At 43.3% G+C, this 17,249-nt stretch overlaps 1 protein-coding gene across 1 annotated transcript in view; it reads right to left on the bottom strand.

Annotated features, from left to right (window-relative positions):
- Positions 1 to 343: 343 nt before the first annotated feature.
- The window catches only part of unc13a (unc-13 homolog A (C. elegans)), a gene marked incomplete at both ends in the record, with an annotated part of 82,680 nt that continues 65,774 nt past the window's right edge, over positions 344 to 17,249 (bottom strand). Inside the window, 8 exons of the mRNA XM_080430642.1 lie at positions 344 to 632; positions 1,497 to 1,656; positions 2,041 to 2,133; positions 7,431 to 7,487; positions 9,762 to 9,909; positions 13,370 to 13,450; positions 13,604 to 13,660; positions 14,331 to 14,360. Of these exons, the coding sequence (XP_080286768.1) occupies positions 344 to 632; positions 1,497 to 1,656; positions 2,041 to 2,133; positions 7,431 to 7,487; positions 9,762 to 9,909; positions 13,370 to 13,450; positions 13,604 to 13,660; positions 14,331 to 14,360 (915 nt within the window). The remainder of the gene's footprint in view (positions 633 to 1,496; positions 1,657 to 2,040; positions 2,134 to 7,430; positions 7,488 to 9,761; positions 9,910 to 13,369; positions 13,451 to 13,603; positions 13,661 to 14,330; positions 14,361 to 17,249) is intronic.

Below are 17,249 nucleotides of genomic sequence, written 5' to 3'. Positions count from 1 at the left end.
TGGAAATGAAATTACTATCACCTCTTCGAGGAGAGGTTTAGTGGAAGGTAGTATATGACTTAAACTCTACGTAACGATGTTGATGCTTTACAGAGTCAAGACAGGTAGGGTGATGTTTGAATTATATTCAAATTGTCCTAGTCAGTAAAATGGATGTATTTACTTCAAGTCACGCGTCATGGCCGTCGTTCTACCTGTGCTTTTACATCACTAGTCGGAACCTCATGGCAGTGGGTAGCCAGTAGCCACCGGAGAGGCGCCAGAGCAGCAGCAGCTGGCGCCGCGTGGTAGATTTCCCCCTTTTTTTTCCGGACAAAAGTCATTTCACCTCTCTGCTTCTTCTCTAGCTGCGGCCCTCCTCCGCAGAGCGCTGGTCAGACTTCAGTTTGACAAATTCTTTGGCTACGTCGTCGTTGTTGCGCTGGGAGAGGATGCGCAGGACGGTGAGGCCTGTCTCGTCCATGTGGACGCGCTTGCCCAGCGGCAACCAGCAGGCCACGCTGCCCTTGGAGGCCATGTCCTTGAGCTGCATGACGGCCATGCCCACGGTGCGGTCCTCGCGAGCGAAGCAGTAGTCCTTCACGCACACCTGGAGCTCGTAGCCCTCCGGGCCCACCTCGCTGCTCAGGGCGCTGCAGGGAGGGAAAACATGAAAGAGAGAGTCTAAAGCCCAATTCATACTTTGTTATAACATTTTACTTTTTTCTTTATTACATTTTTTTTTATTGTTGCTATCATGCACTACTTCCTGTGTATGCACTACTTCCTATGTACAGGACCGGCATCAATGTGTGTTTGTTTGTGTGTCTGTCTGCCTGTGAGGACTGGTCAGTCAAGGAAAGAACATGTCTGCCAGTCTGTGTGCTTTTCATTGTGCTTTTACTTCCATGTCCTAAACGCCTGCATGCAAATATCTTTCTCCACATGCCAGCCCATCAGTGTAGGTGATCATTAAGCGTGACTTCCTTGCGTGACACTATTGTACTCAAATCCCAAACACAGACTTTGTGACAGCTCCGTCATGCGGTGGAGCATAAATTAGGCTTTAAAACCTTGAAAATTGTGTTTTCATTGCGATTGATCCCAGCCAGAACACAATCGACTGACTGATGATTAAAATAAACATGCTCTGAAAATGCGCGTGGCCCACCCATTTGACCACTTAACATGGCAGCCGAAAGGTCAGGAGCGTTGTAGCCAATGCACAGCGAAATGTCAGACGCAGCAATTTCCTATGTTCTCTTGCAGGTTGTGGGCAGTGCTGGTATGAGTTCGTTTGACTGACGTTAGAGTGGTTGGTGCACTGAAAGAAAACTACAAGTGAACTGCGCCCCTTCTTTCATGACATAACCCAAATGGGGATGTCAGTGTGTGAAAGTCTGTCTGTGGGTTTTATAAATATTTAACCGATGAAAACAAGAGTTCCTTTTTCCATTTCTTGAAAAAAACACGACGCAATAATAGTTGATTCATCCGAGTTTCAGCACTCTACTCACAATGTGAACGTTTCATTGTATTTGGGAGCCCAGCTGTTGTTCTTAGACTTGGTGGCATACTTCCTCTTCTTGTCACTGAGGTGGGGGCCGATGATGTAGATCTCTACAAAAGGCCGAAATATTCCCTGTGTCTGCCATCTCAGGTCATTGGCAGCCACCACTGTGTGAGAGAGAGAGAGAGAGAGAGAGAGAGAGAGAGAGAGAGAGAGAGAGAGAGAGAGAGAGAGAGAGAGAGAGAGAGAGAGAGAGAGAGAGAGAGAGAGAGAGAGAGAGAGAGAGAGAATTTAAGCTAGTAACTCCGATTGATGACTTGAACCCTCCCAATGGATATTGGATAGCATTATAGCTCAGAAATAGAATACTTAGAATAGAATACTTTTTCTGAGAAATGTATGGCTGAAAAACATTTTTTTTAAACCTTTTTCATGAAACCAGGGGCCACCCACTTTCCCTGAAAGGTTCATGTCATTTCGGCACCCCTCCCCTCCCTCCGTAAAGGGAGAACAGGGGTAAAAAAAATAACAACTGAAGAACATTGACTGACCTTTAACCGTGACCTTGTGCTCTCCGGTGTTGGGGTGAGTGAAGATCTCCACGTGGATGGACACCTCGCCCACAGCATCGTCCACCCCAGAGCCTGACAGGAGGACAGACAGCCCAGAGAGGAGACACTTCAACTTCTGATGCTCACAAATATGGGCCACTTAACCATTTAAACCCCAGCATCCTCCTTATTGTGGGGGAAGGCTTTCGCAGAAAATAGCAAATCTGCTATTTTCAGCGAAAGCCTCTTCCCTACAATAACAGAAAAACAGAAAAGACACTTAGTTTAGGGCCCTGAGGGACTCTGGCCAACCATATGGGGTTTAACCCTTTCAGACCGGTGTCATTTTTTAGGTTTCTTTGGGCTATTCAAAAATAGCAGATCTACAAGCTCACAGCGCGGCACCGAGTGCCGCGCTGTGAGCTTGTAGAACAGTTTTTTGAAAAAAAATGTCAAGGACCAACCCAAAATGATACGCATTTGGCCGTGGACCCCCATTTCAAAATATTTTGTTCCAGGGACCCCCAGAAGTTGTAACAGAGTTAAAAATGTTCGCTTAAAAAAAAACATATTCAAAGATTTGCACAAGTGTTCAAGATTTTTCCAAAATAGCAGATCTACAAGCTTGTAGCGCGGCACGAGTGCCGCGCTATGAGCTTGTATATCTGCTATTTTTTTAATAGCCCAAAGAAATCTTAAAATGACACACATATGCGTTCCCTGTCTTAAATGGGTTAAGATGCATTAGTGGGACGTTGAGAGACCAACGCATTTCTGTTTCTCCTGAGATACTGCATGTCAGGTCAGAAGAACATGCTGAGATGGATCCAGACATGACGGACAAACCCATTCCTTGGTATGAGTTCTCCAGCATGGCAGGGGATGGTTAGAGAGCAAGGGAAACAGAGGATGGTTAGAGAGGAAGGGAAACAGAGGATGGTTAGAGAGGAAGGGAAACAGAGCTATGCTGGGAGTTCAGTTTCTCAGCTTTGTCAGAAACGACGGGTGATTGATGAGGCACACTCATTGAGAAAACTCCCAATTCTATTTACAGCATTCCTATTCAAAGAAATAAAATAGCAGTTGACTGTGGTTTAAAACCAGTGGTGAAAAAAAAGTACTCACATTTTGTACTTAAGTAAAAGTATCAATACAGCAATATAGAAATACTCTGTCAGGAGTAAAAGTCTGGAATTCAAAATGTACTCGTGTAAAAAGTCCAAAAGTATTTGGCATCGCAATGTACTTAAGGTACCAAAAGTAAAAGTACTCATTATGCAGAATGTCCCATTTCAAATGTTTTAAAATGTATACAAATCTTTTGAAAATAGCAGATCTACAAGCTCACAATGCGTCGCATGGCGACGCATTGTGAGCATTGTAGATCGGCTAATTTCAAATGGCCGAAATGTATATAGGGCTGTAGTGGTTAATGAATGTTTTGTAATAATAATCCATATCTAAAAAGTAACTAGTAACTAAAATTTTCAAATAATTGTAGTGGAGTAAAAGTACAATATTTGCCTCTGAGATGTTACATGGAGTATAGGTAAAAGTATTGGAAATACTCAAGTAAAGTACAAATACCTCAAAATTGTACTTAAGTACAGTACTTCACACCACTGGTTTAAACAAGTCTCCAATTGACGGTTTGCTTTGTCTTTCAGTCTTAGAAGATATTGGACGGCATCTGAGCTACCCCATGTGTGTACCTTCTTTTGCCTAATAAAAATTTCAATCAATCAATGTACCCCCCTCATCCTTGATAGCTCACTTACTGGACCTGTGCCCAAATGTTGATGTTTGGGGCTCATCAGAACCTGGGGTACTTAATGGACCCTTTCCACATAGCAGCCATTTTTGACAGATAAGTGCCAGCTTAAGGTAATAATATTAATTGTGTGTTTCATTTAGGCACAGTAATATATCTAAATGGAACACACCCACAAGTTGTGTTTACTGGTCGAAATGGCTGCTGTGAAAAAGGGTCTATTCCCCCGTTTCTCAACCCTCAGGTCCAGGGACCACCACCAGGGACCCTTTTTGGGTTTTCCAGTGTAGATTGGGGTCCGACAATACAACCTTATCAAATGGGGCACCGTGGCCTAAAAAAGCATTTCAAACTGAGGGGTCCTTGAACCATAAGGTTGAGAATCACACAGGTCTATTCCATGCTGATGTTATAGGGACAGGAAGAAAGGGCCGGGGACGTGCAGAACAGGGCTTTCAAGATAAGCTCCACTCTTTTGTCTGGGAGAGAGGTGTCACAAGAGTCTGTCTGTCTGGGCAGAAGAAGAAGCAATCTGTCCTAAGTGTGATAGAAGAGAAGATTTGTGTCAAATTATTATGACTGATTTCCATTTTCCGTTTGAATTGGTCTTTTTGTGTTTATTTTCAGTTTTGATTGGTCTTTTTGCTCTGTCAATGGTATCTGCGGCAACTAACAGAAGCCTGTACTCAGTTCATCTCCAATGCTGCCAAGGAATTAGGACACTTGTACAAACTGAGGGTAGTGTACTGTGTGAGCGTGTGCGTGTGTGTGTGTGTGTGTGTGTGTGTGTGTGTGTGTGTGTGTGTGTGCACGCGTGTGCGTGCGTGTGTGTGTATTATGTAAGTGTATGTACATATGTACACTACAAAATCAATAAGTATCAGTTTATCAGACAGTGTAAAAATGGACCCCTATCGATCTCCCAGAGTTACACTCACAGTGCAGGTCCTTAATTCCATGTACAGTACGTGTGTTTGAGAGAGAGTGAGAGTTTTTTGACACCAACATAATTGGGATGCTAGGGTGAAAGTGGTTAGGCATGTCCCATGCACCTTGTGGGAACACTGGTCATCTTCCTAAACAGGGCAGCACTCATCCATCTGGCCTTGCCTGTTACTTTGATGTCAGATGAGAAACTGAAAATGCTACTGGCAAAGAGAAAGTAAGATGCTGCCAAGGAAAGGCAAGAGTTTTTTTTTGTCTCTCCAATATACACAAAGGTGTATAGAACTCATGTTACCAATCTTTAGCATAAGGCATAAATGCCATACTCATAGATTCTGTACGTTTTGCTATTTTTGAATTTTATTCCTGAACATTTTGGACATATGAGGTTTCCACCCGATAGACAATAATAAATAATAATTGCGAACGCAGCGGAAGGAGGCGCTCCTTCGCAAGTGGAGCTTACTATGACACCGTGCTCGGCTTGTGTGTCCGCGTCTCTGTGTGCAGTATTGTGTGCACTGCCTGTGTGCAAGTAAATGTCCAATATAGACGTACCATACATCAAATGAAAGGTCTTTGAAAACTGAACACACCTGTCAAGGTTGCGTTTAAGCCCGCCCCTTCCCCCGGAAGCCACGCCCCGGAGAAGGCTCCTAAAAACTCTCCATTGAAACCCCATGTTAAATGAAAAGTGCCCGAATCGCTCCGAAACCTTTTCTACCCCCCCTAAGTGGGGGTCTACGAACAAATACTTCGGGCTCGGATTTTGGCTCCGCCCCCCGGAAGTGGGTGAAACAGGCACTTCAAACACTTTGTTGAATTGTTCAAAAACATTCAAAGTAATTTTTTTGTGAATTTGTTTTTTTCTAAGATGCTCCTTTTAACGCAGATTTTTTTTGTATTTTTTATATATTTTTTTATTTGTCACTTTTTTTAAAAATAATATTTGTTCATTATTTTTATTTTTTTTGGCGTTCGCTTCCCGCGTTCGCGCGTCTTACTTGTATATATTAAATAATGTGTTTGAAAGGCACAACTTCCCTAATAATGTCTAGTTCTAAACCACTAGAGTCTAGTTCTAAACCACTCTCCATCAGAGCAGAGTCTTTGTCAGTTAAAATGAGATGCCCTGAGACACTGAAACTACAGGGAGATAAAAGCCAAATTCAAAAGAAAGTTTGTATTCAGTTTCATCTGCATCCCATGTGTCAAATGAACAGCATGAGGATGTGAAGAGAGGCCGGCGGCAGAGAGACAAGAAAGAGTCAAATCCTTTGATGCTGATCTACAAGGACAGGCGGCATGACCACCTGACACTGACACTCTGGGGCACACTTCTGATTGGAGGAATCTGTTAAGAGGGAGGGGCCACCGCTTGTTGTCACCACGTTGGGGGGAGGGCTACCCTGCACTTGGGAGATGTGTGTGTACGTTCCAGTGTGTGTGTGTGTGTGTGTGTGTGTGTGTGTGTGTGTGTGTGTGTGTGTGTGTGTGTGTGTTTGCATGTACAGTATATGCACTGAAGGCCAAAACAAGGACAGGGATCCCTCCCAGACAATGTGAGCGAACTGTCACCATCATCATCATTATAAAAAATTATACATAATTATAATTAGGGCTGTGAATCTTCTGCTATCTCACGATTCAATTGCGATTCTTGGGGGTCACGATACAATTCCGATTCTCGATTCAAAAACGTTTTTTTTTCAATTCAAAAACGTTTTTTTTTTCGATTCAAAACGATTCTCGATTAAAATACGTTTTTTTTTCGATTCAAAATAGTTTTTTCCCCCCGATTCAGCCCAGAACTTGCAACTTCTCAAACATTTCATTATACAAAAATAAAAAAATAATAATTCAAAAAATTCTAATAATTATATATTTTTTGAGAATCGATTCTGAATCGTCCAACATGAGAATCGCGATTCGTATTCGAATCGATTTTTCCCCCACACCCCTAATTATAATGGCTGTAGCATTTAGAAAGGGCATAACATCTGCAAAATAATTTCCTCTGATGCAGTGATGTTACTAAAGACAGCAAGTCCCTCTGCGTCTGGTTCAGTGACAGTAGACAATTGCGCTCGCTCGCTCGCTCACTCACTCACTCGCTCACTCACTCACTCACTCACATACACACTCACTCACAAGTGGACTTGGCCCTGAGGCCTCCTTTCGTGACATCATGCTTGATCCAGAATCCTCCAGGCTCTAATGCCCGAGTATTCTCTGTGCCTGATGTCTGCAGATCATGCCTTATTGCTCTCTGGTCTCTCATACATACTGTGAAGGGGGTATGTATACGGCGCAGCAGCGCACATACAGACATCAGTGTGTATATATTGCATGCATGAATGCATTAAGTCTATGCTCTGCGCGTTGTAGTATGGGTGTGCACTGTAGTAGCAGGAAAGAAAGAAGAAGAAGAAGAGGGCATACTTGAGACAGAGAGAAGAGCCTGTGAGAGAGAGAAGGAGCGAGAGAGAGAGAGAGAGAGAGGCTGAGAGACAGCTGTACACTATGTTTGTTTATAGGGATGAGTCTGAGCAGGCAGGGTAGTCTCAGGATGCATAATGGTTGGGTGTGTAGGGTGAAGGGAGGAGGGCTTTTGTCTGGAGGCCCTCTGGGAGCCCCCAGGGTCTCTCAGGCTCCAAGCCTGAGGTCCACATACCCTTGTCTGGGTACACATCCTCACTACTGGTGAACCTCAAGCCCTTCCCGCCGAACACTGGCCCACAAAAAGGGGCAGAGGCAGAGAGAAGAGACAGAGAGAGAGAAGGGACAGTAGAGAAAATACTGTAGTAGAGACACATAGAAATATGAAGGAGCGAAGACGTTGAAATGAGATACAAGACGAGCTGGAAATAAAAAATGAACAAAACTCAGTTTTAAAAGTGAAAGTGAACCCACAGGCATTATTCCTCTGTTGCATAACTGTTTTTTTCATTCTCTTTTATAAAAACAAATACAGACGTCTGACACAGTGTTTAAATGTTCCCTGAGCCACAATGGTATTAATTCTGTTCTGTTAAAATGTTAAACATCATAAATAAAATAGCATTTCTACTCATGTTGCTAAGGGACATATGTCAGCGCTCACACAGAAAGAGATGATGGCTGTTATGCAGCCTTCTGATGAGAGGACACAAAGAAAAAGACAGAAGCAGAGACAAACAAGATGGGGTCTAATAACAGAGTGACTCCCATGTGCATCTCAGACCTCATAATGATCAGTCAGTCATCTAGCTTATCTCTGACGTATGACTTCATAATTGGGCAATTTTCTGTCCAATTCGACCGCCTCTGACCAGTGTTGATTTTGACAGCAAATTTTTATTTAGTTTTAGTCATAGTCTTTTGAATAAAATTCCATTTAGTTTTAGTCATATTTTAGTCATCTGAAATGTTTTAGTCTAGTTTCGTCGACTAAATATCATAAGATTATAGTCGACTAAATCTACAGTTGATTTAGTCGACTATAATGTATGTTGGTGGTGCCTTGATGGCTTTGTAATGGCTGATTTAACACTTGGTTGCATGCTGAAAATAGGCGATCTACAAGCTCTGCGACGCGTTGTGAACTTGTAGATCTGCTATTTTCAGAGCGTAACACCCGAGCGCAACCAAACATAAAATGACTTGTCTTTTAGTTCTACTGGATCTCTTCTCCACTCGTCCCTCACTAACATTTTAGTCTAGTTTTTATTTGTTGACGAAATTGTGGTTATATTTAGTCTTAGTTTTAGTCATCATAGCCTAGTTTTTATTTTGTTTTTATTTTGTTTTCGTCAGTGAAAAAAGGTTCGACCAACATTTTTCGTCGACAAAATCAGCACTGCCTCTGAGAATATTTCAAAAAAGATAAAATGTAAAAAAAAACAAGAGTGGGTGGACTGGGGGGTATTTAATTATTTCAAATGGCTAGACGGACAGCTCATGTAAAAGATTATTAGTGTTTCCGGAGGCTGGCTAACTGGAGACTCAATATTTATGAGTGTATGTGAAATAAAATAGTACCACCCAGAGCCACTGCTTTCTGCTCTATAAAGCATGTGAGGTATTTTCAGGAAATACAGTCGGACATGTGGGGAATCCTTAACCGAACAGAGACATGTGGGGAATCCTTAACTGAATAGGACATGTGGGGAATCCTTAACTGAACAGAGACATGTGGGGAATCCTTAACTGAACAGAGACATGTGGGGAATCCTTAACTGAACAGAGACATGTGGGGAATCCTTAACCGAACAGAGACATGTGGGGAATCCTTAACTGAACACAGGCATGGTGGGAGACGCTGGAGTCGCACAGGCTTCGAATGCTATCAATGCATTGAATGGGAGATTATCACGTTTTATCAGACCATTGAATGGGCGAGTAGGCGATATACTGACCTACCCGCGATTTATCAGACCATTCATGGGGCGTAATCAAGAGCTACTGACCTACTCGGAGGCGGAGCAGTCCCCACAACAAGATTTACGATTCTGTGCCTATCGGGGACGGCAACTCGCTCGGTGGTGCCTCACGTGGTTCCAGTTTGCCTGAGACTGCGCGCCTCCGTCATGGTCCGAAACCAAAACCAAAACTGGACTTTTTAAGTCATCTCCGTCGGTAGGTCAGTATGTCCTGATAACACCCAATGAATGGTCTGATAAATCGCGGGTAGGTCAGTATGTCGCCTACTTTGCCCATTCAATGGTCTGATAAAAGGTGATAATGTCCCAGTCAATGCATTGATAGCATCCGAATGGGGTGTAACTGAACACAGACATGGTGGGAGGGAGACGCTGGAGTCGCCTCTCAAAGAGCACACAGAGCAAATATTCAGAACAATGCAGGAAGAAAAGTCAAACTGTGAGCAATAAGGTTTACAGTCAACAAATGAAGACATCCAAAGCAGAGATTGATATGAGGGTCTTGAGAAAAAAAGGCAGAAAAAAAAGGGAGGTTGGAAAGAGAGAGAGAAAGAGAGGGGTCGGACGAAAGACTGTTAGGTTACCTTGTGCGTTCTGTGACTGGACAAAGGTCTTTATGAGTTTGTCTGTGGCCTGGGTGTAGAGGGACAGGGCGTAGTGCAGCGACAGGAGATCAGGACTCTTCTCTAGGAAAGTCTTCTTCAGACCCACACCACCAGCATGGAAGTATATCTGCGACGGAGAACGGTCAGGTCAGACAGGGAGAAAATAGATCACTTCTACAGTAACATCGGTTTAGAATATTGTAACTTAGTAGCACACAGTGCAGGATGACAGCACACTTTTTAACGATTTCTCTCCTAATAAAGTTGTTTATTTTGTTTTTTGTTGTAAAGCGACTTTGGGTACTAAGAAAAGCGCTATAAAAAAGTGATGTTTTATCATTATTATTATTACCTAATGCACATGCATGCGAGTACAAATAGCATTCAATTATGAATTACTAGAAGTTCGGCCCGCTACGCGGGCCTCCAGACAAAAGCCCTCCTCCCTTCACCCTATACACCCAACCATTATGCATCCTGAGACTACCCTGCCTGCTCAGACTCATCCCTATAAACAAACATAGTGTACAGCTGTCTCTCAGCCCCCCCCCCAAAAGAAAATATCGTTTGGGGGTACAAAATCATGGGATAAAAAAAATAAAAAAAAATACCCAGAGGGTCCGCCCCCTCCCCCCCCCCCTTAGGGGTCCCGGAAAACTGTAAAGCCACAGCCACGCATGCAAAATGTTGCACATGAACTCTGCAGCCGCACTGAGCCGCTCCAACACAAACACTCTGACATTAAGCTTCACACAACAAACATCAGCAGCACACACAATGACAAACAAATTACGTCCGCGCAAAAATAAGCGAGGGCTCGCTTATTTTGGGGTTCAAAAATCGTGGGATAAAAATTTCCCCCAAAAAAGTTTAAATTTTTTTAAATAATTTTACTCCCAGGGGGTCCGCGGACCCCCTGGGAGTCTTGGGACCCCCACGAAACATCGCGGACCCCCGTGAAACATCGCGGACCTCATCGGCTGTTTTTTTTTTTTCATGAAGAAATTTCCCCCAAAAAAGTTTTTAATTTGTTTAAAATAATTTTACTCCCAGGGGGTCCGCGGACCCCCTGGGAGTCTTGGGACCCCCACGAAACATCGCGGACCCCCGTGAAACATCGCGGACCTCATCGGCTGTTTTTTTTTTTTCATGAAGAAATTTCCCCCAAAAAAGTTTTTAATTTGTTTAAAATAATTTTACTCCCAGGGGGTCCGCGGACCCCCTGGGAGTCTTGGGACCCCCACGAAACATCGCGGACCCCCGTGAAACATCGCGGACCCCATCGGCTGGTTTTTTTTTTTCATGAAGAAATGTCCCCCAAAAAAGTTTGTTAATTTTTTTTAATAATTTTGTCTTGGGACCCCCGCGAGACATCGCGGACCCCCGTGAAACATCGCGGACCCCATCGGCTGTTTTTTTTTTTCCATGAAGAATGATCGTTTTTCCCCTTCAGCCAATTGCAGTGCATTTTTGCCACCTCCGCGACTAATGTGACGCAACGGGACTTTTGAGATGGCCATGCCCAAAATAGGTTGCCTTATTCGGATACATGCGTGTGACTGCCCGCCCCTGCCGGTTCTCTGAATTTTTATTTTTAAATCGGCTCTGTCATGATTAATTGACCACATATATGAAGTGAAACAACTACATTCTATCCAAACGATATCTTATAAGTAAAGTCCGTGCCTCAAAGAAGAAGTTTGAGAGGTTTTTGAAGTTCTAAAACAGCGGAGAAAAGTGCGGAGAAAACTGCCCACAGAAACAATGGCTGCCGTTCGTGTTTGGTCGGCTGCACTGAGGCTGCACTCGGATCCATTCGGGCTCACTCGAACTCGCCACCTGATTGGCCAACTTTTGCTGTCAATCACACATGGGCCGTCGGAGAGTGAGGTTGGGTTGCCATGTCCAGGTGTTGTAAGCGTGTCCACGCATGCGCAGTGCGCAGCTGCTGTGCGTCCACGCATGCGCAGTGCGCAGTGCGCAGCTCTGTGTAGCTCTGTGTTTTTTCATGAAGCTGGTTGCTTGTTGCTCACGCACAATCTGGCAACACCGGTGAAAGACGACACCGGTGAAAGACGAATGGCACAGAGAAAGGAGAAAGTGCTAGTCCACGCATGCGCAGTGCGCAGTTTTTTATTACCAAGTACCACCAATTACCAATTACTCTCGCGCATGCACCTTATCTCGGATTGTATAGATAGATATCAATACATATGAATTACAATAAATCTACACATGGAAACAAGCCCCTCTGGCTTTTTGTGTTATCCTTTTAGCATCATTGTAAAATCATACCACTGTAATATTTGTACAGTGGTATTCAATCAATCAATCAATCAAACAAACAAACAAACAAACAAACAAACATGTGAGCAGAATATAGCCTTGTAACAAGTGGCAAAGGGTACAATTCTGCAATATATATTTGTAGCCTACATTTTTGTATTGCTGAATGTGGTAGAAATGTTTGACCAGAGATGTGATTTCAAATAGCAAATTTCATTTACTTAAACTACTGTAGACTATCAGAGCGCTGACAAGCTCAACAGATGGACTACAAAGTATTAGTATGGGCCATTCATTTGTGTGTCTGCCTTGAGTTTTGGATCCCATCTCCTGGAGAGAGCATCATTTACTGTAACTCCTATGCACCTGTTTCCTAGGCTGTGTGTTTTCCACTTCCTGTCGATTTGATCCAATGAAATCAAATGAAACTGGTCAGATGACCAATGATATCCAATGAAGTGGAAAACACACAGGAAGTGGAAAACACACAGCCTAGGAAACAGGTGAATAGCCCGAGGGGACAGTCAAGCTGAACGTGTTCACTGGCAGAGGCTGTGTCCGAATTCAGTCAGTCACTACTCCCTATATACAGGGAGTCAGATGTAGAAGACCACATTTCCAGGGTGACATTATTACGACCAAACAACGGAGCACTGCAGGTAGACTTTATTGCGGTCACACCAAGTCGCACTGTCAATAAGTGACTACACCCCTGCACATTATTGACATTCAACACTTATCTGGTGTGCAATTCAGTGGTTTTGAAAAGTGGCACAGCTGACAGTGGCCGTGATTAGGTATTCTGTTTCCGCAATCACTCCTTTAACATCCTGTACAGGAGTTTGTGCCATTTGGCAGGGGGCATTACCAATTTCCATCCACTTAAATTAGGTCTTAAAATTACAGCCAGAGGCGTCCCTAGGTCTCTACTAAGTTGGGGGCTTAGGTTAGGGTTATAGATATATTTAATTTATTCATTTTTTTAATTTTTATTGGTGGCTTTGGATAAAACATTGGTGGCTATAGCCACCGAAGCCCCCGCGTAACGACGCCACTGATTACAGCATTACAAAGCCATGCTATCAAAAGGCTGTTTCCTCGGTGTTAGGCATGGCATCAAACCAAAGTTATTTAAATAGACATGAAACATGTGAATTGGCTACTAAAATGAGAGCCTTGCACAAACATCACAAACACTCCTACTTCTCTGATAGTAGTGGCTTATCATAGCAGTATATCTAGTGCCAAGTCTATGTGGGTGTATAAGTACATGAGTTGTACAACGGTGCAATGGTTTGTACCTTAATGGTGTCCAGTGCAAGCTCAATCACAGCGCACTGTTTAGGAGACAGGGCTTTGGCTTCCTCACGGACCATGTGCTCCTGAGGACAGAGAAGGCTTTTTTAAATACACACACACACACACACACACACACACACACACACACACACACACACACACACACACACACACACACACACACACACACACACACACACACACACACACACACACACACACAGAGAGTACGCTACCTTCAGTTTGGACAAGTGTCCTAATTCCTTGGCAGCATTGAAGATGAGCTGAGTACCCTAGAGGTGGAAAGGAGCGAGCGGAGCAGAAAAGAGACAGAAGAAGGAGGATGGGGTTGGAGGGTGGAGAGTACAGGAGAAAGGTAAACAGAGAGGGAGAATAATGTCATTGTTATCATGAGAACACAGGGTGGCAGTAAAGGGTTTAATGTCACACTGAAGACAGTGACAGCTCCGACATGCAAACAATCACACACCTTATGGGTGCGTTCGGAAATTGCGCACCGGAGCGCACTCGCCTATTAGTTTGTATTGGCCAGTGCGCTCAGTGCTGTATTTCCGAACGCACCCTATGAGTGAGCTTATCTAAGCCTAGAAAGCCTTTTGCCTGAAGCACTGTTAAGACTGTCCATCCATCCATCCATCCATCCATCCATCCATCCATCCATCCATCCATCCACACACACACACACACACACACACACACACACACACACACACACACACACACACACACACACACACACACACACACACACACACACACACACACACACACACACACACACACACACACACACACACACACACACACACACACGGATCTGGGAAGATAAAATAAAGTGTATGCTCTCAAAACGAAGAGACGAGACACACACAGAGAGAGTACGGTACAAAGAGGAGGTACAGTAAGACAGGACACATCAATCTAGAGGGGTTTTGTCCTTACATCACTGTGAGAAGCACTCTTCAGCCTCCCCTGAAAAGACAGGACATGGTTAATACATGAGGAAGTGTTCCAGTCCCTTCTGCTCTGATTGGCTGGTAGCTGAGCAACACTCGTTCTCATTGGTCAAATGGGTAAATGTCATAACTTGCCACTTTGAGCCATGTGAACACAATTTGGAGACACTCACCGGCACTGCTGGAAACATATACATCCAAAACTATTCTATTAGCTAAAGCTAAATTAAACTCTTCCAGTTTGATCACCTTTTATTTTGTGTTCACAAAATGACCAAACCTCCAAAATATGTTTGGATATATGTGGATAAATAATTGTTTTAGTTATGATCGGATATTAACATATCAATAAGTAAATAAAATAACATTATTTTAATCTATTGCCTCTGACATATAACATTACTAATACATTAAAGTCAGAAGATGGAGATATCTACTTTGAGATAGGGCCAAAGTCATATAAGGTAAAGCAGAGAAGCCATAACTCAGAGAGAGATATTAAAATGAAATATTTTACAATTGTTACAAGATTATACATTGCTTAAGATGGTTAAAGTTGAACAAAGACAAGTTTCTGCTAAAGCAGAACACTATGTTAAATGCAGCATCCCAACAAAGCCTTATCCGCTTCTGTCCATCAGAAGCACAGTGCTTCCAACGTGACACGTGGCCAGAAATTACAATAGGCTCTATGCACAGCAGCAGCCATATTGTGAAGACATTCACAGGTGTTACCAATGATACTAATGAAGGCTCTGTTCTAGGCCTGTCCCCGACTAAGGATTTGTATAGTCGAATCTGATTGGCGACTAATTGCCAATAGTGGACTGGCAGTCGACTAAGGACACACCCACAAAAAAATGATTAGACTGAGATTGGCAGTCGAATCAGTCTGATTCGACGGCCAATCTCTCAGTCAAATCATGCAAAAAATATGCTATGCAATAGAGGAACATTCCATTTGGGCTGTAGGGGTGCTTAGTGTCTGATTTAACATAATACTATTGGTTTCTCCCAATAAATCATGATGTATATCCTATTTTTGGCAAACTATTAGTTAATTAATATAAAAAACTAAGCCAATCTCTCAGTCAAATAATAATATATATATATATTTTTTTTAAATAATTCGACTAAGAGATTGGTAGTCGACTCAGACACCCCTCGACTAATTAGTCGACTATTCGAATACTAGAGGTCAGGCCTACTCTGTTCCATTCTGGTCAAACAGAATCAGGGTGCTAATATTATGTATGTTGACTCACTGGGAACACTGCTACACCTGTGGGACAAAATGGTTCCTTAAGAGGTTTCCAAATGGCCCCTTACGGGTGTGTAACTCTGAGAGTGTACAAATGTAACCATTTGGTTACATTTGCACACTCTCAGAGTTATGGGGGTCGTGGAAATTGAAAAATCTGAGAACCACTGTGCTACACGAAATGGAACAGAGCCTTCATTAGTATCATTGGTAACACCTGTGAAGGAAGTGAAAATATGGCTGCTGTGCATAGAGCCTATTGTCATTATAGAAACAGAACATGGAACCAAACCATGACAGACCGACATGACAGGCCTGCAGAGACACATAGTAGTACATAGTACAGTACAGTATAGTGTAGTACAGTATACTGAGAGAAGACTGCAGTGTTGAAATAGATTAGATGCAAGCAACAAACCCACACTGGGGGGGGGGGGGACTTCAAACGGGGAAGGGGGGGGGATAAGGTGGGGGTCAATGGGGGAACAGTTCAGAGGGGGGGGGGGGTGGACAAAGGGACACTAGGACACCAGATACCAAGCCATCAAGAGGCCAAATTCACCCCGCTTGAGTCCCGGGGAGGGCACAATGCAAGAGAAGAAGAAGAAACAAGGCAACACCAGGCGTATGAGGAGGGAGTACCACTTCCTGATTTAGGAAGACAAATAGCATAAGGGCGTCTGATTGGTGGTGTTTCTAAGGGGTAGTTGGGACCTGTAAGACCCAGTCAGGAATGCACCATGCTTCTGTCTCCTCAAGGACAGAGAGGAGAGGAGAGGAGAGGAGAGGAGAGGAGAGGAGAGGAGAGGAGAGGAGAGGAGAGGAGAGGAGAAACAGGACAGTTGGTTTTGGAGAGAAAAAGAGGGATGGGGGGTTGGGGTTCTCATGGAGGGCAGAACAGGGGAGATTGCAGCCACATATAGCAGAGGACCGACCACCGCAGACGGACAGACAGACACACACGCAGGAGTGCCGTACTTACAATCATCTGTGGAGGGAGAGCGTGGGAGCAGGATGTAATAATAACGACAACAAACCAGAGAAAAGGGTCAGTCAAGCTGCAAAGAGCCCCACATCAGTCAAAAACAAAAGGGTTTGGAGGGACACAGAGCTACTGTAATTGTTAAGAGAGACTTCTTAAAAAACCTAGAGTAGATGCAGTAAGTGAAGCATGGAAGAGAGTGTCTTTGGTTTCTTCACAAAGCGGGAAATGGCTGTTCAGATAATTATGTCTTGCAGGAATTGAATACATTTGTTGCTACTGTTACTGTGTGTGTGTATTCCTGTTTAATTTCTCTATTCTTTTGCTATTTGACACTGTCGACAGACACATTTGCTGGAATAAAACAGCTTTCAGGCTAATCAGAGACCTAAGAGGGTCAATACTGGCAACACAATTCCCTTCCCCTTCAGAATGATATGAGGCTCTTTCTTATAAAAAAAATGAAATAAATAAATAAACCCAAATAAGAACAGATATATATAATTACACAACAAAGAAAAAGAAAACAAGAGGCTGCTTTCCAAAATGTATGTATTTATACTTCATAAGGAGAGGAATCCTGGGGCAAAAGATTTCACTCATTAATTTGTAAACAAATAGCTTGCAATTGGAAGGATCTCTAAGTATAATTAGAATGTGAC

Source organism: Gymnoscopelus braueri, assembly GCF_963280865.1.
Source record: "Gymnoscopelus braueri genome assembly, chromosome: 6".
In the NCBI taxonomy this organism is placed as follows: Eukaryota; Metazoa; Chordata; class Actinopteri; order Myctophiformes; family Myctophidae; genus Gymnoscopelus; species Gymnoscopelus braueri.
This window is presented reverse-complemented; position numbering and strand designations above follow the sequence as displayed.